This window comes from Octopus sinensis, linkage group LG10, assembly GCF_006345805.1.
Source record: "Octopus sinensis linkage group LG10, ASM634580v1, whole genome shotgun sequence".
In the NCBI taxonomy this organism is placed as follows: domain Eukaryota; kingdom Metazoa; phylum Mollusca; class Cephalopoda; order Octopoda; family Octopodidae; genus Octopus; species Octopus sinensis.
Window position 1 is genome coordinate 68,215,554 of NC_043006.1, and position 17,576 is coordinate 68,233,129.

At 37.3% G+C, this 17,576-nt stretch overlaps 2 protein-coding genes across 3 annotated transcripts in view; one reads left to right on the forward strand and one right to left on the reverse strand.

Annotated features, from left to right (window-relative positions):
- Nucleotides 1–3,426: 3,426 nt before the first annotated feature.
- LOC115216452 (zinc finger protein 622) lies at nt 3,427–15,210 on the forward strand. Of its 2 annotated transcripts, none has more exons than XM_029785793.2 (8): nt 3,427–3,582; nt 7,029–7,220; nt 8,991–9,342; nt 11,162–11,353; nt 13,411–13,573; nt 14,456–14,565; nt 14,681–14,815; nt 15,032–15,210. In XM_029785793.2, the coding sequence occupies exons 2-8, from the start codon at nt 7,050–7,052 to the stop codon at nt 15,157–15,159; spliced, it is 1,251 nt and encodes a 416-aa protein (XP_029641653.1). In that variant the 5' UTR covers nt 3,427–3,582; nt 7,029–7,049; the 3' UTR covers nt 15,160–15,210. The 2 variants fall into 2 exon arrangements, with proteins under 2 accessions (XP_029641653.1, XP_036362655.1); XM_036506762.1 differs by having other exon boundaries at nt 3,443–3,577.
- LOC115216450 (peroxisomal carnitine O-octanoyltransferase) overlaps nt 15,166–17,576 on the reverse strand; it is a 37,401-nt gene continuing 34,990 nt past the window's right edge. The window contains exons 15-16 of the mRNA XM_029785792.2: nt 15,796–15,915; nt 15,166–15,459 (exon numbers count right to left, since the gene is read on the reverse strand). Coding sequence (XP_029641652.1) covers nt 15,327–15,459; nt 15,796–15,915 — 253 coding nt within the window. The 3' untranslated portion in view covers nt 15,166–15,326. The remainder of the gene's footprint in view (nt 15,460–15,795; nt 15,916–17,576) is intronic.

Genomic DNA, 17,576 nt, shown 5'->3' on the forward strand with positions numbered 1-17,576 from the left:
CTCGAAAGAAATGAAGCTAGCATGACCTGCTGGATATGTAATGTCAGTGTGCACACATGACAGAGTGTAAGCACCCTGAGAGAAAAGTTAGACATAAGAAGCATCAGAAGTGGCATGCAAGAGAGATGTTTGCATTGGTATGGTCATGTACTACGGTGGGATGAGGAGAGCTGTGCAAACAAGTGCCACTCCCAAACAGTGGAAGGAATCCAGGGTAGAGGGAGACCCAGGAAGACATGGGATGTGGTGGTGAAGCATGACCTTCGAACATTGGGCCTCACAGAGGCAATGACAAAAGACCGAGACCTCTGGAGATATGCTGTGACTGAGAAGACCCAGCAAATAGAGTGAGTTCACAGCTGTAACCTACACCAGTGTTGCACAATCAAGCCACTCAAAAGTACCTTGGATCGTAGGGTGACATGCCATGCTTGAGGAGTCAAGTACATCAAAACCAAAATAAAATGGATATTGTAGTTGTGATCCCTGTGCTGGTGGCACGTAAAAAGCACTATCCAAATGTGGCTGATGCCAGCGCCATCTTGACTGGCTTCTGTGCCGGTGGCATATAAAAAGCACCAACTGATCATGGTCATTGCCAGCCCCCTCTGGCCCCTGTTAAAAGCACCCACTACACTCTTGGAGTGGTTGGCATTAGGAAGGGCATCCAGCTGTAGAAACACTGCCAGATCAGACTGGAGTCTGGTACAGCCTCCTGGCTTCCCAGACCCCAGTTGAACCATCCAATCCATGCCAGCATGGAAAATGGACATTAAACGATGATGATGATATATATATATATATAGGCATGACCTTCGAACTTTGGGCCTCACCGAGGAAATGACTAGTGACCAAGACTTTTGGAAATATGCCGTGTGTGAGAAGACCCGGCAAGCCAAATGAGACCATAATCTCGTGGCCTATGCCAGGGGCGTTACCAGCCCACTTATGCATGCCTTTTCCTTCTTTGGACACTAAAACTCTGCTTGTGAAGACCTGTTGAGGCAAGTGAAATCAAAAATCAAAATCAAATTCGATGACTGGCGTCCATGCTAGCAGGGTGCAAAGAGCACCATACAAGTGTGATCATTGACAGATTGGCTAACCGGCTTCCATGCCAGTGACACTTAAAAGGCACCATTCGAGCGTGATCGTTACCAGCGTCGCATTACTGGCACTAGAGCCCCGTGCTAGTAGGGTATTAAGAGCACCATCCGAGCATGATCGTTGCCAGAGCGGCTGTTTGGCCTTCGTGCCGGTGGCACATAAAAGACACCATTCGAGCGTGATCGTTACCAGCATCACCTTACTGGCACCCGTGCTGGTGGCATGTGTAAATGATTCAAGCAAGGTCGTTGCCAGTGCTGCATGACTGGCCCCATGCCGGTGGCATATAAAAGCACCCACTACACTCTCGGAGTGGTTGGCATTAGGAAGGGCATCCAGAAACTCTGCCAGATCGAGATTGAAGCCTGGTGCAGCCATCTGGTTCACCAGCCCTCAGTCATACGTCCAACCCATGCTAGCATGGAAAGCGGACGTTAAACGATGATGATGATATATATACATATATATGTATATATATCAAAGAGTGAGAGATAGAGAACGAGTGAGGTGTTACTCATCTCATACCCTGAAGTTCGATGCATTGTCTTTATCTGTTTTCTGCTTCACCCCAGTCATTCCACTCCTCTTTTCTAAAATATGAGAAGCCATGTGGCTCCTCTCCAGGGAGAAACCTGTACTGCTCTGTACCACTCTCTCATACTATTGCCTAGCATATAGCTGCTCCTCTTGAGGTTCATAGTCTTACAAACTGCATAGTGGCATGATAAAGGAATCCAGTATATACTGTAGAGTGGTCAGTGTTTGGAAGAGCATCCATCCATAGGATCAAGATGATTGGCAATTTTTTGGGGCTTGAGAAGATCAGTCTGTTTCAGTAAAAATGAGGCCTTAAAAGTATATAATTCATATCTATGCCACTGCACCCAATCTGTCCCTTATGTGTCTCTTTCCCTCAACTTATCTTCCAAATATCCATCCTTCCATCACTCATGTCCATGGCACTATTCACTCAGCTGCTGTAATTATATAAGAGTGAAACAACACCAAGTTCTTCCTCATCTTCGTGTACTCTCACCCGTCCTCCATGGAACCACTTCTCTCTGTCTCTTGCATTCTCAGTGTCATCCATTATCATTTTATTTTCCACTGAACACCCCTTTCACCTCCATTTTTTCGCCTGTACACCCTCTCATTCTGCCAATGACAGCCCCCTCTACCTATGTTCAACTGATATTTCCACCCCTCTGTACCACTGACCTTATCCTTGGTACTGTGCATCTCTTGCACACCACCCACATTTCACATCACCTGTGCTACCTTCTATTACTTCCACCATCCCCACCATTGACCATGCCTCTATTCACTACATTCGCCTTATCTCTACCTCTATTCATCTGTCACTCTCCTTTTGCACTCTTGCAAACTTGCCTGCCAGTTCACCCTGTCCAATTCTCTGGACTACTCTTATATTCACTTTCCAGTAACTTGAATGTGTACCCTAACACATCTTAATCACCATCTCTTGTTTCTAACTGGTTAATCATGTGTCTCCTCTACTGGAAGACACGTGTCTGTTCCACTATCATACTGTAACTTCTCATCATCCATCAATATTACATGTACCTCAGTTGAGAGGGTCTTGTCTTGCAGTTTACTTGATCACACTAGTGCTGGTGACATTTAAATAATACCCAATACACTCTGTGAAGTTGTTGGTATTAGGAAGGGCATCCAGACAAAATAACCATGCCAGAGAAAAAACTGGAGCTTGCAGTCTTTTTGGCTTGTTCGCTTCTGCCGAACTGTCCAACCCATGCCTACATGGAAAATGGACGTTAAACAATTGTGACGATGACGACGATGATGATGATTACCTATCAATGTATCAACTATTTTCAAGTTTCACTACTTCAGTACATCTTTCATTATTACATTTTAATGTTATATGAAACCATTCACTCTGAACTATTTAATTCAAAAAGTCCCGAATTGAAATTTTAAATTTTTACTTGTTGCTGTCATACAACACGACACCGATATGTTGGATCACCACTCAAATATCTGTTTGCCTACTTCATCACACAACGTGTAAACAGCCAATGGATTAATAAACAGTCTTTCTTTAAGGCATGAATCAAATTAGACCAAAAATGGTTAATACGGTATTAATGTCTGTCAGAAATAATATCCACATGAACTTGAAAGTAGCACAGTAAATAATTTTTTTAGGAAGGTATAAGTGTTGAAAAAATAATCATATATGACAAATAATTATAATTAATATTTTAGTGCCATTAAAATGTGAATATAACTGTATAATTACACTAATTGATCACTGATAAATATATATTACTACATGTGATGTAATACGGAAAACGAAAATACGGCTAAGAATAGTTAGATAGAGTCATAACTGCACTCGTGTCTCCGAAGAAGTTTCTTTCACTCGTCTGTTTTGATCTTCATTCTTTACGCCAAAGTATTTCTTCCAACTTTTTAACTATTTCTGTTCTGGTAAGTTACTTAATTCTTATTGCCCACTCTTTGCTGCTTTATTTAGAGATTTTTGATATTCAGGCTACTCGAATATTCCAGTATGACAAGAATGATGTCTACCATGAAAATATTTCTTCAGAAATACCAAAGATAATGAGAGAGTTTAAGCTGCTTTGTGTATGTGTATATATATATATATATATGTATATATAGGTACTATTTAAGAAGAGCTATGTTTTTTTATTTACTTCTTAAATAGTACCTATATATATTAAATACGCACACTACGACACTCTTATTTTACAAAGAGTTTATCTGCGATGAAATATTGCACATTTCAGTAATATTTTCTCGGTTATACTTTATCTTTTCATGACTACCTAATATTCCTACATTTTTTTTCTTTTAATCTATTTTATTTACGTCGTTTTATATCATTTCTGTTACTCTCATCCTATTTAGCCCTTGGTCTGTTCATTTATATTAGTCTATATCACTGTCTAGGTAACAAGAGACGCGATACTTGTACAGACACAAAGTTCCTTTCTTTTCCCTTATTTTCCTTCAATAATTCTTCAAACTTCCCACTCCGTTTTTTACAAAACACTTCCTCTACAAAATAATAATAATAATAATAATAAATAGAAAGAAAACTCAAAATTCCATGAGTCATGTTTCACGACAATTACCTAATACGAAAGAAATGATTCCTCCGAGTTCGACCTTGCCTTTCCTCCTTTTGGGGTCGATAAAATAAATTACTAGTCTTGTACTGGGGTCGATGTTATCGACTATCCTCTTCTCCCTAAAATTACTAGCCTTGTGCCAAAATTTGACGCAATCATTAAAGAAACTGTTGTTCCTATACTTTTCAATCGAAATACTCCCCACACGCCTCAACAACCCTTGTTTATTGTAAATAAAGGGTCTCTAATCAGTTTTGATTGGGAAAGATCAATAGAGGAACATGTATTTGCTGCACTGCAACGGTCAATCTATTACGTCGAAGTTGTTTGTTTTGACCTGGTTTTGGAGCTGATATTGCACCACATTGGGAAATTTATGTAGACTTTGTTTGTTTGTGTTAGTCTGAGATGGTCGGGGCAGTACCTTTAATTGTTGTAAGTCCCTCATTGGAATTCTACGCCTAAACACTGCAATGTTAAAGGATAGAGTTTTAGATAAAAAAAAAAAAGGAGGTGGGGGACTCTTCCTTTACATTCTTTGCACCATTCTAGTTTCACGCAACACTATTTTTTCATAGACCTGAGGATCTTCCGCTTAACAATAATATATATATATATATATATAATGCAAAAATACCCTGCAGACTCCTATAGTCAATAAAATAGGGGGGGGGGTGTTCTTTCTCTGCCATGGCCGGGGGTTCCAGCTGTAGAATATTTTGTACAGTGTAGGTAAGAGTAGAGAGGAGGATTACTTCGAATGTTGTTTAGCCCCGGGTCAGTCCTGATTGAGTAGATTTATGATTAAAAGTATTCCAGTCGTGACTATCCTGCCTTGAATTATTTGGTACTTAAGGCCGGTGCACATAGTGAAATAGATTGCCAGAAATATTTGAATGTATTGACTTTAAAATAAAATAGTTAAAATATGGAGTTATCTTTCTTCCATCATCAATTTGTGCTTAATTAAAAAAAAAATGATTTGTATTGATATATCAAACAGCTTTTCGTTTTACAGCTGGTAATTACGGGCATTGATGTTTTTTTCCCTTTTCTTTAGTTTCATGCTTAACTGTCACAATTCTTTTACCAAATCATTCATTTATTTGTTTTGGTTATTGTATAGCCACAGGAGAGCATTTAAACTGGCCATAGCTGGGCCAAATATTCTACCTTTTTAATGTGAATGTGACCAAATCCAGCCTTTCACACTTAATGCTACAATGTCATTGTAAAAATAAACAATCACATCATCAAAATATCAAAGCTGTATGATAAAGCATGATTAAATGAAAACATGAATAAATATTATATTTGACAGAGTAATTTGAATGCTAGAGGGCTGAGTGAGAGTATTTTTTAAAAGTCAATCTTTTTTATACGGCATGTTATTACTAAAAGTAGTTTTGGGATTGTTTTGAACATCAGACATTTGTGATCAGGCAAATTTCCAAAAAAAAAAAATTATGCCACTTTCTTGTGTCTTATCTCGGTTGTAAGTATTCCCTCATTATTCTGGATACACTTCTTATCGTTGATACTCTGGTTCTCTCTCTCACATTCTCTAGTAATCCTGAACACTTCACACCTCTGATGCTTACATTGTAGGGTATGTGCAAATCTCTTCCCATCTGCCTTGCCCTAAACCAAGTTTATCTGTCACTTAACTGCTCTTCTAACAATTTGATAATGCTCTCTGCTACATCTTCCTTCCAGGCTTCCCAAATCTATCTCTTAACCTTTACTATTCTTTCAATCATATTATCTTCAGTCTGGCAGGGTCTTTGCATGTCTGATTTGTAGCCCTTAGGTTCTTTTCATAGAAAGTCTTGATTGTCATTGATGCTACAGGTATCTTTCTCTCCATACAGTCATATGCATCAAGCAGAATTTCTTTAGATCTATTCCCTCCTGCAAGCTCTTTTAGTTTTCATATCTTCCTTCTTCACATTGTCTTTTGCATCTGTGTCTTCCTGGCTCTGACTCTGAAATTACTAACCACTAATCTATGTTGCATAGTGCATTCTTCCCCTGGAAAGGTTTTGGTATTTACAATAGTCTCTCTCCCATTTCCCGGTGAAAATATAATCTATTTGACTTATGTGTTCACCAGATTGGTAGGTGATGAAGTGACTGGCTGGTTTCTTAAAGTGTGCGCTGCAAGTCGTCTTAAAGTGTGCGTTACAGAACTCTCAGAGCTTTACATCCTCCTTATTTCTCTCACCATAGCCTCTATGTATGTCATGGTGTTTTGGCTTATGTGACCCTTGAAGATGCCAGCCACAATAATGAAATTACTGTCATAATCATTGAGGTAGTTTCTTTCTTTTCATCTGTTGATCCTGCTTGTGGTGTGTATGCAGACGTAAATATTTCTGAGTTATCGCTAATTGGTTTCATCCTAATTGGAAGAGTTTGTGTGTCTTCAGTGATAAATCTGTTTGATCATTAGTTCATTACAGTCTGTACCTATGAAGAATTAGAAAAGTTGTGTGCTTTGTCAGCAGTTTGTAGATTTATACATGATTATTTTTTTCCTTTTCAGATGATTAACCATTCTTTCATTTTCCAATATTTGCTACATATGCTGCAATAAGTGCTGTTTAAACTGTTATCAGTAAATAAATGTGTGTGTGTGAGTACACACGCACAAACAATGTGCTATTGTGTGAAATTCGTTAAATTGCAGTAAACAACTCTAGGTTTTGATTTTTGTATTTGAATAATTTATTTATTACACAGTTTTTTTAGTGAATTCATATAATTTATCTATTCCAGTCGGTAGTTTCACCTACCAGTATGCCACTGTTCACTTGTATCTCTTGTCGAGTGGTGTTTGCTAACTCAGAACTACAAAAAGCTCACTACAGAACAGACTGGCATCGATATAATCTGAAACGTAAAGTAGCAGACCTGCCTCCAGTAACTGCAGTAGACTTTCAACACCGAGTTTTAGAACGAAAAGCACAGGTAAGTCTTTTACCTTTCATACAATTTTGTTTGTGAAAATTAAAAAAACTTCTATACAGCATGTGAAAAACATTTGAGCGAGGTCGTTGCCAGTACCGCTGGACTGGCTCCTGTGCAGGTGGCACATAAAAAACACCACTTGAGTGTGGTCGTTGCCAGTACTGCCTGACTGGCCCTTGTGCTGGTGGCATGTAAAAATACCCACTACACTCTTGGAGTGGTTGGTGTTAGGAAAGGTATCCAGGTGTAGAAACTCTGCCAGATCAAGATTGGGAGCCTGGTGCAGCCATCTGGTTTGCCAGTCCTCAGTCAAATCGTCTAACCCATGCTAGCATGGAAAGCGAACGTTAAATGATGATGATGAGACGAAACAATGTGCCATTTGTAATGGAACCAAACTAAATATGTGGATATTTTAGTAAAGGAATTGCAAGATGGATTCTTTAAGCTGAGCCAACTAGCTGGAGGCCAAAAACAAGGTGGTTTGATATTATCTACGGTCTTAGTTGGTCATGCTTGGGAATCAAGCCAGAACATCTAGGGATGGTTGCTTCTGATAAGACCCTGTTGAGGAGGTGCCTGAGAAATTGAACCCCCCCCCTACTTCTCCCAGGAATAGGGGATGGAGAGGACGGGTGAATGGATGTTATAAGATATCTCTGAGAAAGTCAGTTTAATTGATGTTTCTTCATTTTATGTTTATTTTCCATGCTAACATGAGTTGGAGACAGATTTATTTGAAGCAGCATCTAACAATCAGATGCCCTTCTTGTCACCAACCCATACCTGTCTTTCAAATAAGAATTTCTTTTTCATTCCACTGGTCTTTGAAAGTGCAGACTGATCAGTTACATTCTCAATAGGGAATGTAAACATCACATCAGTGTTTCACTCAAGAGGTGAAGACTGTAGACTTTGGAATGTCAGCATGCACTCACATTATGGGCTTCCATACAGTTTCTATCTACCAGTTCCACTTAAAGGCATTGGTTGGTCTGAGGCTCTTGTAGAAGATGCCCAGGATGTCATGCTTTGAGATAGAACTCAACACCATGTGGCTACAAAGCCAACTCTGTAGCCACTTAGTTAGGCCTATGGGAAGGTGGTACCATTTTGCAGGCTTATCCACACATGTAGAGTTGATGAATGAAGTAAAAATTGCAGAGGATCATGTATCTGAAGATGAAGTATTGAATAAAATGTCAAGTGTTTTGTGAGATAAAGTATGAAGTGGTGAGGTGTATTGTATAGAAAACTTACTGGTTTAGAAAAGCAGAAGATATTGTATTAAGAGTAGTAAGGAGTGATGTGAATGATTGCAGTAGTGGAACAGAGAAAAAAGAAACTCTGTGGTTTAATGGTTGATGTGTTTGTCAATCAATCGAATAACATTTTTATAGAGATAAGAATATTCCTGTATGCAGCAGCATCAGTGGCACTGCTGCTGCTGCCGCCGCCTGATGTAGGTCTTATACCAGTAGTAATAGCTCTACTACTAGAGACGTACTCTTTATTTAAAACTTGAATGTGCTCTGTTGAGGCCACAAAATGATCAGTATAACTCGTAACATTATAGTGATTACAGTTTACATGGGACTGCAGAAAATCTTTGTGCATCATTGGGGTCCTCTGTTACTAGGAAAGTCTATTTGAACTGGGTACCCACTCCCAATTATCCAGTGACTAGCATGGATAAATATAAGAGTGTATGTTTAAAAAAAAAATAATAAAAGATATTATTTTTAATGATTACTCTTCCTTAATTTTCAGATTTCTGAAGCTGGTAAAAGTCAAGGTAGCTATTGTAAATTGTGCTGTAAACATTTTGGCAGCACCAGAGCTTACGGCAACCATGTTCTGTCTAAGAAACATCAAGAGAAAGAGTTAAAAGAAACCCAAAGTCTTGTACAAAAGGAAAATGAGAAAAATACTGAGAAAGGAATTTATGAAGAAAATATCAAAGAGTTACCAAACAAGGCTTCAAAACTTGAAATAATAAATGAAGGTGCCAGCAGCAGCAGTGGTGGATTGGGCATGAAATATTGTGTACCATCAACAAAAAGTAATTTAAAAAAACCTGCTGATCCAGTAGCACAAGCATCTACATCAGCTGATGATGAAGGTATGATTAGTTGTTATATATGTTGTTCTGTAACTGATTAAACTTTTAATATGTAACAATTTGTCTTCGGCAGGTGAAGGGGTTAACCTATTTACCTTTTGTTAAATTCCTGAAACTTATATCGATGAAACAATATCCCCTGACCATTTAGATTGTTGGGTCACCTTTGATGGCTTCATTTTTATGAGGTTTCCTTTAATCATCTCTAGTTGGATTGTAAACCCAGTGTTGCAATCTTTATATATTACCTTTTTCATTAACATTCAATGGACTACCTTTCTTGGTAGCTATTTACAGCCATTGTCACCTAGATTACAAATAAGCACGTATACTCAGTCACATTTCCATGGGTTTTATAGATCTGTATTCTGTCTTTGAAACTAGTTTAACTCTTTAGCATTCGGATTACTTTGTCAAATGTAATGTTCATTTATTTATATTGTTTTAAATTATTATCTCGAAGCTTCAAGAGTTTGACCATGTGATTGAGTATTTTTAGAATAACATTGTAGGGCAGGGTACATGTGAGAGGCCAGATCTGTCTGGTCTGAACATAAAACTGGTAAAATGTTTGGGCTGGATATCATCATCATCATCATCATCATCGTTTAGCGTCCGTTTTCCCTGCTAGCATGGGTTGGACGGTTCTACTGGGGTCTGTGAAGCCAGAAGGCTTCATCAGGCCCAGTCAAATCTGGCAGTGTTTCTACGGCTGGATGCCCTTCCTAACGCCAACCACTCCGTGAGTGTAGTGGGTGCTTTTTACGTGCCACCCGCACAGGTGCCAGTCATAGCTGGTAAACGGCCACAAATGGATGGTGCTTTTTATGTGCCACCGGCACGGGGGCCAGGCGAGGCTGGCAACGGACGGCCAGTTTAAATACTAAAGGGTTAATGATTCACTCTCAAAAACTTTTAGTCGTTTCAAATTGCATCTTCTATTAAAGATTTATCAGTAAACACTTGTATCATTATCTGATACTCAATTGTCATCATTTAATACCTGCTTTCTGTGTTGGCATGGATTAGATGGTTTGACTGGAACTAGCAAGCCAGCGAGCTACACCAGGTTCCATCTGATTTGGCTTGGAACTGTCATTTTATTTCAAAGTCTAATACTGTGATGATTTTGAGGCAGCTATTCTGGTGATTATTTAACCAATATACCTCAGTGTTCCATCAGATATCACCATCTTTGTACTAATCACATTCATCCTTTTATTTACATCTTATTTCTGGTTGTCATTGAATGACTAAATGTTTAGCCCTATTGCAGTCATTTTTGACTGTAGAACCAGAGATTTAATTTTACATACTTTAATTTATTTTGTTGGGAAATTAGTAAGTTAGCTGCAATATGCTAGTGTCTTATCCAGGAGAAGCTATATTTAACATTTTATATTTCATGAAGCTTTTGCAGTTTATGAAAATATTGGCTCTTTTCAACTATTTCTCAACTAGTTTGCTATAAACAAATGTTTTTTAATTAATGTTTTCTTTTTATTAAATTTAAATTAGTCACCATCCATACATTATTTAAACATTATTTTCAATTTATAAATCTGTAAACAAAATTTGTTGTTTCAATAAGAGCATCACTACTTTCATGATGTTTTGTTTGAGATGAACAGAAAATGTTTTATGTTAATTTCTGTGTGTGTGTGCAATCTCAATTCTTTATATTACCTTCTTTCACTTACCCCATCCATAAAATAACTGTTTATATTCCCAAACTTTCACAGTTCTTTTAAGAGATGACATTTGATTTTGCCTCAATTTGTGATTGCTTTTACCCATTTTATTGTATACTTTCTCTTAGATTCTGATTGTGAATCCGAAGGCTCCTGGGAGAGTGTTGAGGGAGAAGCCATTCCTATTGAAGCTTGCCTTTTCTGCCCAGTGGTCAGTAAATCACTGGAGAAGAACATGCAACATATGACTCAAGCACACAGATTTTTCATCCCTGATGCTGAATACCTTGTTGATGTTGAAGGTTTAATTGCTTACCTTGGTAAATCACTTTCTTTTTTTCTCACTTTACCTCTCTCTTATCTACTCGAAATTTGTCTGGGACAGAAAAGGTTCTATGTAGTTTAGACTGGTCCATAGTAACGTTTCTGACTACTGTTCACTAAAAACGGTGTCTCCTGGTGATGATTGGGTTATTTATAATAATGCACTGACAAATGTCCATTAGAAATGCTCAGTGTTTGCAGCTGAAATGCCTCATATTGTCAATGTACAACAGTTTTAACTTTTTGAAATTTATCAAATGAAGGACTCAACACTTTATGAATTAACTTCCGAGATTCTAATATACTATAAATTATAAATTTGCTATTGAAAAGATTTAACAAGTTTCCATTAGCCAAACTAGAACCCTCTATCTGTTGGTTACCAGACAACAACATTACTAATTACACTAAGCACTGATTGTATTTCCTTCCTCCTTTTGTTAGTTTCTATAAATAGTTTTTGCTATTTTTATTATACCATTTTGTCACCACAATTATTCCTGAAACGAATTATTTGCTCATATTGTCATTAATAGTGTCTATAAGCAACAATACAAGACGACGTACAATTATAATCAATGATGTCTTCCTCATTTCCTTCTCACATTACTATTTATAATATCAAAGAGACTGTTCCTGTTTACAGGTGATGTGCTTGATTCATGTTTTATTCAGCAGATAATAATAAATTAATCTCCCCAAAATGGAGGCATTTAACTAAATACACTCTGTTGCAAGCATTCAAGCCAAGTCTCTGGCTCCTTTCTTTTCACCAGTCTCAGCGACCCTAAAAATACACTTGGATGCTACCCTTTCTTCTTTGCTGGCTTAGCCATAACAGGAAATCTGAACCAACAGAGTTTTTATTTTATTTTATATAAAATGATTTGGTCTAGTTGCTGGAGCATTGCTCACAGCCTTTACAGCCTCTCTGAGACCAGTTTAGTCTGGTGGATGGCATTGTGGTTATGGTCTTTGCAGAGCCTCTTAGACTGTTCCTATGCTGTGGAAGTTCTTTTTGAACAACTACAAGTATAGCTTGAGACAAAAACATGATCAAGGAAAGATTTCCCGAGGGGGTTACATTTTGGTTAGGAAGGATTGGGGATATTTGTACTATGCCTGGTAGAATGCTGCCTTATTAAGACATTACCAGCTCTGACCATCTCTAATTTTTGTATGTCTACAACTACATTATCCACATTCCTTCATATTTTTTTTTCAGACAGCAGTAATTTGAGGGAGATTTGGCTGCTATTTTTAGAAGGTCAAGTGATCATGTAGAAGCTCCCTCATTGGTTACTCATGTTGTGGAAAATAATTTCACTGTTACTGTAATGGAGTTGTGGGTAGTTTGACATTCACCTGTTGAGATTGAGGTTATTAAGAATTTACGAAGAAGGATTATGTCTGCTTTGCCATCATATTTTTGGCAACAATAGGCAAAAGAGGGGACGTTGACTGCTGCATCTTGTATGTTAATGTTAACTTTTTTTTACTTTTCTGTAGAGATGGTTTATACATCTGGTGCATACATAATGATATACTGTACTCCACACATATGGTGTGTATACATTGTTATATTGTGGTCTGCACATGTGATGTATAAACAATCTGTTATGATACAAGGTTTTCTGTTTTCAATTCACATTTATTTATTTGATGTGTCTGAAAGATTTAGGTAGGTCAACTTAGTTTTTGGTACATCTTCAGACTTGTTTATTGTGTTTGATGCATAAGTGAGTTCTTGTAGAAAATTTAATCCCTTATTTGCTGAAATTATTACAGCCTCTCTGTGTTCATTGAAAACCATTGTGCTGTGAGTGCAGTTTTAGATAGTAGTCGCACAACCTAGATGTCATTTCTGACTTGGTTTACATTCAGTCCCTGTCTGTAATTATCTGTTTTGCAATAAAAGGCTTCCTCCATACACAGAAACTATACTGAAGAGCTTGCTGAATTTTATCTGTAGCTAAAAACTTGAGAAAGGCATGTATGTAACAGTTTCCAGTATGTCCAGTTTAACACAGTGTTTCTTCTCTGTATTTTGTAGGTGAGAAAGTTGGTGAGGGGAATATGTGTTTGTGGTGCAATGATCGTGGTAAAACATTTTATAGCATTCGATCTGCCCAGCAACACATGACTGACAAAAATCATTGTAAGATATTACATGAAGGAGATGCTTTACTTGAATACTCTGACTTCTACGACTACAGGTAAGTTCTGATGACTTTCACTATTCTACCTCAGAATCTGCAGCCAATTTTAGCTCATTGTCTTATATGTAAAGAAACTATTATAATAGTTTTTAGTTAAACCAAAGCCTCTTACACTTTCATCATCATTTAATGATCACAGGTAAGTTCACCGCTGTCAATTCACTGAGAAAATATATCCATAGTATCTCACCATTAATAGTTTTAAATTATTTTATTGAAATTGAAAGGTTATGTCAAAAAATTTGTACAGTGCACTTTCTCTGTAGTGAATTGATGATGTTGAACTTACTGGACATGTCGTTTAAGATTCTCTTTTCTATGGACAAAGTTTAGTTCAGGTAAGTTTTCTGTGTCTGGATGGCCTTCCTGTTGCCAATCCTCACCTGTTTCCAAGCAAGGTAATATTTTTCCGAAGACAGACATGTTCTCACAGAATTTTGGAAATGAATGACACTGCATACAAGACCATAGCACTCATTTACAGTGGTCATGTGGTGTCAAGACAAGGAGACAAATACACACACACACACTTATATACATACAGGAGGCTTCTTTCAGTTTCTATCTACTAAATACACTCACAAAGCTTTGATTGGTATGGGGCTGTAGAAGACACTTGCTCAAGGTGTCATACAGTGGGATTGAACCTGGAACCAATTGGTTGGCACACAAACTTCTTACCACACAGCCATGTTTGTGCCAATTTGTTTATACTAATCTACATATATATCTCCCCTAATGGATTAAGTTAATCTACTGATGTTCCATGGGGGAACACCAGTTGTTTAACTGTAGTTCTTTTTTTCCTATAAAATATAAACCTATTTCAGTGCATAAATCTTGTTTTCATTGAGATGATTTTGTATGTCATCACTTCAGGCCAAGCTATCCTGATTATAAAGAAACAGAAGATGATGGCGATGATGATGACGAGGAGGTGAATATTGAAGAACTGGCATCAGATGGCTATGAACTAGTTTTACCTTCTGGTAAGTTTGTATTTACTTTATTGTATTTTTGGAGTTGCTTTATTGGGATGTGAAGAAGAAAGTCACCTTGTATGACTGTCTAATTTTTAACAAAACTTGCTCTTTTGTGTTGTAGGTGCAACTATAGGCCATCGATCACTCCAGGTATATTACAAACAAAATCTGCCACCTCGAAAATATACACAAACAGGAAAGTTATTACCACGGCTGCTGGCTCAATACAAATCACTTGGATGGACTGGTATTTCTGGTAAGTTCCATACAGTTTTAATATTTGACGGACAAAGCAGCCAAGAGTCAGAATATATACACTGCTGTATTTAGTGTTTACTCTATTCCAATTTGAAATTCTGTTGGAGTCAGCATTACCTTTCATCACCAGCATTATTAAAATACCTGTAATATGATAGTGTCAATGGTAATTGAATTATATTGTTTAAGTAATTTTTTATTCCCTAATTTTTAGGTCCTGCAGCACAGAAGAAAGCCAAGGATGTAGCATATGTCCAGCATCTTCGTTCAAGACAGCATCTCAAATTAAGTATAAAAGCCAATAAATTACAGAAACACTTCCGTCCGCAGGTGGTATTCTGAAGAATATTTTATTTCCATGTTACAAATAAACAAGTTTATATAAACATTTTTGCATATTGTTTGTATTATTTGGAGTATTTTTTCATACATTTCTATATAAAATGAAATTTAATATATAAAATTAACATAATTTTGGAATGTTCACATTACAGTTAGTTGACTGTTATTCAGAGATGAGCCACTTTGGTATGGATTTCCAAGAGGTCCTTCATTTCATTGAAAACTTCAGCAAGGAGGCTGCTGAATTTCTCACAGTCAGTACAGTCACTGTCTTTAAATGATGAAGAAAACACGTAGATTCTGGAAAAAATATGGAATTTTATCCATTTAGAATTAAAATCCAACATTATTAGATTTGTTTTACTAACAACATTGGTAACATTTTTCACACGTTTTCTCTAAAGATATTTCTACAAGTAATGTTATCTTAAACCCAACAGCCAAGTGATATCAGCTAGTGACATCCACAACTGATTTAAAAAAAAAAACTTTTCCTGTAAGTTACATACCCCCCCCCCCACATTACAATGTTTACACCTCCCTACCCTCTTAACACTACTTACATAGTACCCCATTCCTAGTTGCATATCTCCGTTTTTTCTATAACAAAGCTAAAATGAAAATGTCATTACTTACAAGTCTTCTTCAATGTGATAAAAGATTCCATAACCATCTTTAACCATGGGTAATGTCCCTCCTTGAGCTGTCGTGTAACCGAGGAAACTGGTAGACAGGTAGAAGTTACCACCACCACCGCTGAATTTAAAATTTTAAAGTTGAATTTACTCTTATTTAAAGCAATATATCTTTATACCCAACAATTAAAAATTAGGCCTTTTCAGCCATTAATTATATCTCACTTGAAAATTTAAATTTTTTCTTGTGAATTTGCATTTGTTTTGTTTTTTTTTAACCTCATCACCTTTGAGAAATGCTTCAACTTTCAAACAATTGTGCAACTAAGATACACCCACATAGTAAATCAGGTGGTATAGAAAAGTGTCTTGAGCAATAACTGGCCTAGCAGGGTCATTAGCTGCTAGAAGGGCAAGAAAATGTGTTAGAAGAAACTACACAGGTATTAAACTGCTGGATCAGATTATGAAAGAAAGTTAAGATGAAAATAACATAGGTGTGGTGCTGGTTTTGTACCAAGAAGAACTAATGCCATCTTTCTGGTGAGACAGCTGCAGCAGAACAATCTAACTAGGAATAAGTCTTTTATTTGGCATTTATTCATCTAGAGAAGGTCTTTGATACAGTTCCCTATGATAGACGGTCTAAACAACAGGTATACGCAAGAGATAGTGAATTCACAGGCTTGCTAACAGAAAAGGTAGACTACATATGGGGTAGGTCTATAGACTCAATCCAATGCCCAACCAGCTTTCTAAAAGTAGTTGATAGCTTATTTATAGGAGTAGCAATAGGTATTCTGAGAGCTTGTCAAATTAAGAACTGGTTCAAAAATACATTATTTACATTTGACGGATATTTGTCCTCATCTTTGTTGTTAACACGTTTCGGCTGATAAACCTTCCAGTCTTCATCAGATGTCTTGGGGAAATTTCGAACCAGGGTTCTTATTCCTCAGGTATTTTTCGATATTATTATTATTCATGTCACTGCTTGGAATCTTGGGGTTAGTAGCCTGTGCTCTTAACCACTATGCCATATGCCCATAGTTCAGGAAGCTATTATCTCTGCTGGCAATGAAAAGCTTTTCACTCAGAGTGAAGAGTAGATTGTGTTATGACTGTGCACTGTGACAAAGCATGATAATGATATGCAAGACTTGAATGCTAAAAGCTGTAGGAAGACTAGGAAAGAAATGAAGTGAGCATACTCTGTTAGTGTGTATGAACAATGGACCACAAATGGGCTGAGACGCCCCCCTCCCCCCAAAAAACTGAACCAAAGAAGAATGTGTGCAAGGGAGATGACTATTGGTATGAACGTGAATGATGGTCTATGTGTATAAATAAGTACAGAGTGGGCCAAAATCCATGCACAAAATATGTTCAAGAATTGTCAAAGACCTGCTTCAGTTTTTCTAAAATTCAATAAAATAATGAACGCACACATACATGAACAAAATAATAATAATGCAACAAATAAAATGTTTCTTGGCATGTGACTTTTGGCCCAACATGTATATTCAGTTTCTTTTGCACTGAAGGTGCTTACTGGTTAGGAGTGCTCATCTCGCAGTCATGGATTTGATTCCTGGACTGAGCAGCTCGTGTCATTCCATGGTGATCTAGATTACTCAGCTGAAAATGAGTACTAGCTGAGTGCTGGTACTGTCCTCTCCCTCCAACTGTCACATTTTCATGTTCCACTGGATCGAGGGCAAGTCTGCTTGTGAGTACAGGGACATGTAAAACAATTAGCAGAAACGTGGTATAAACTACCAG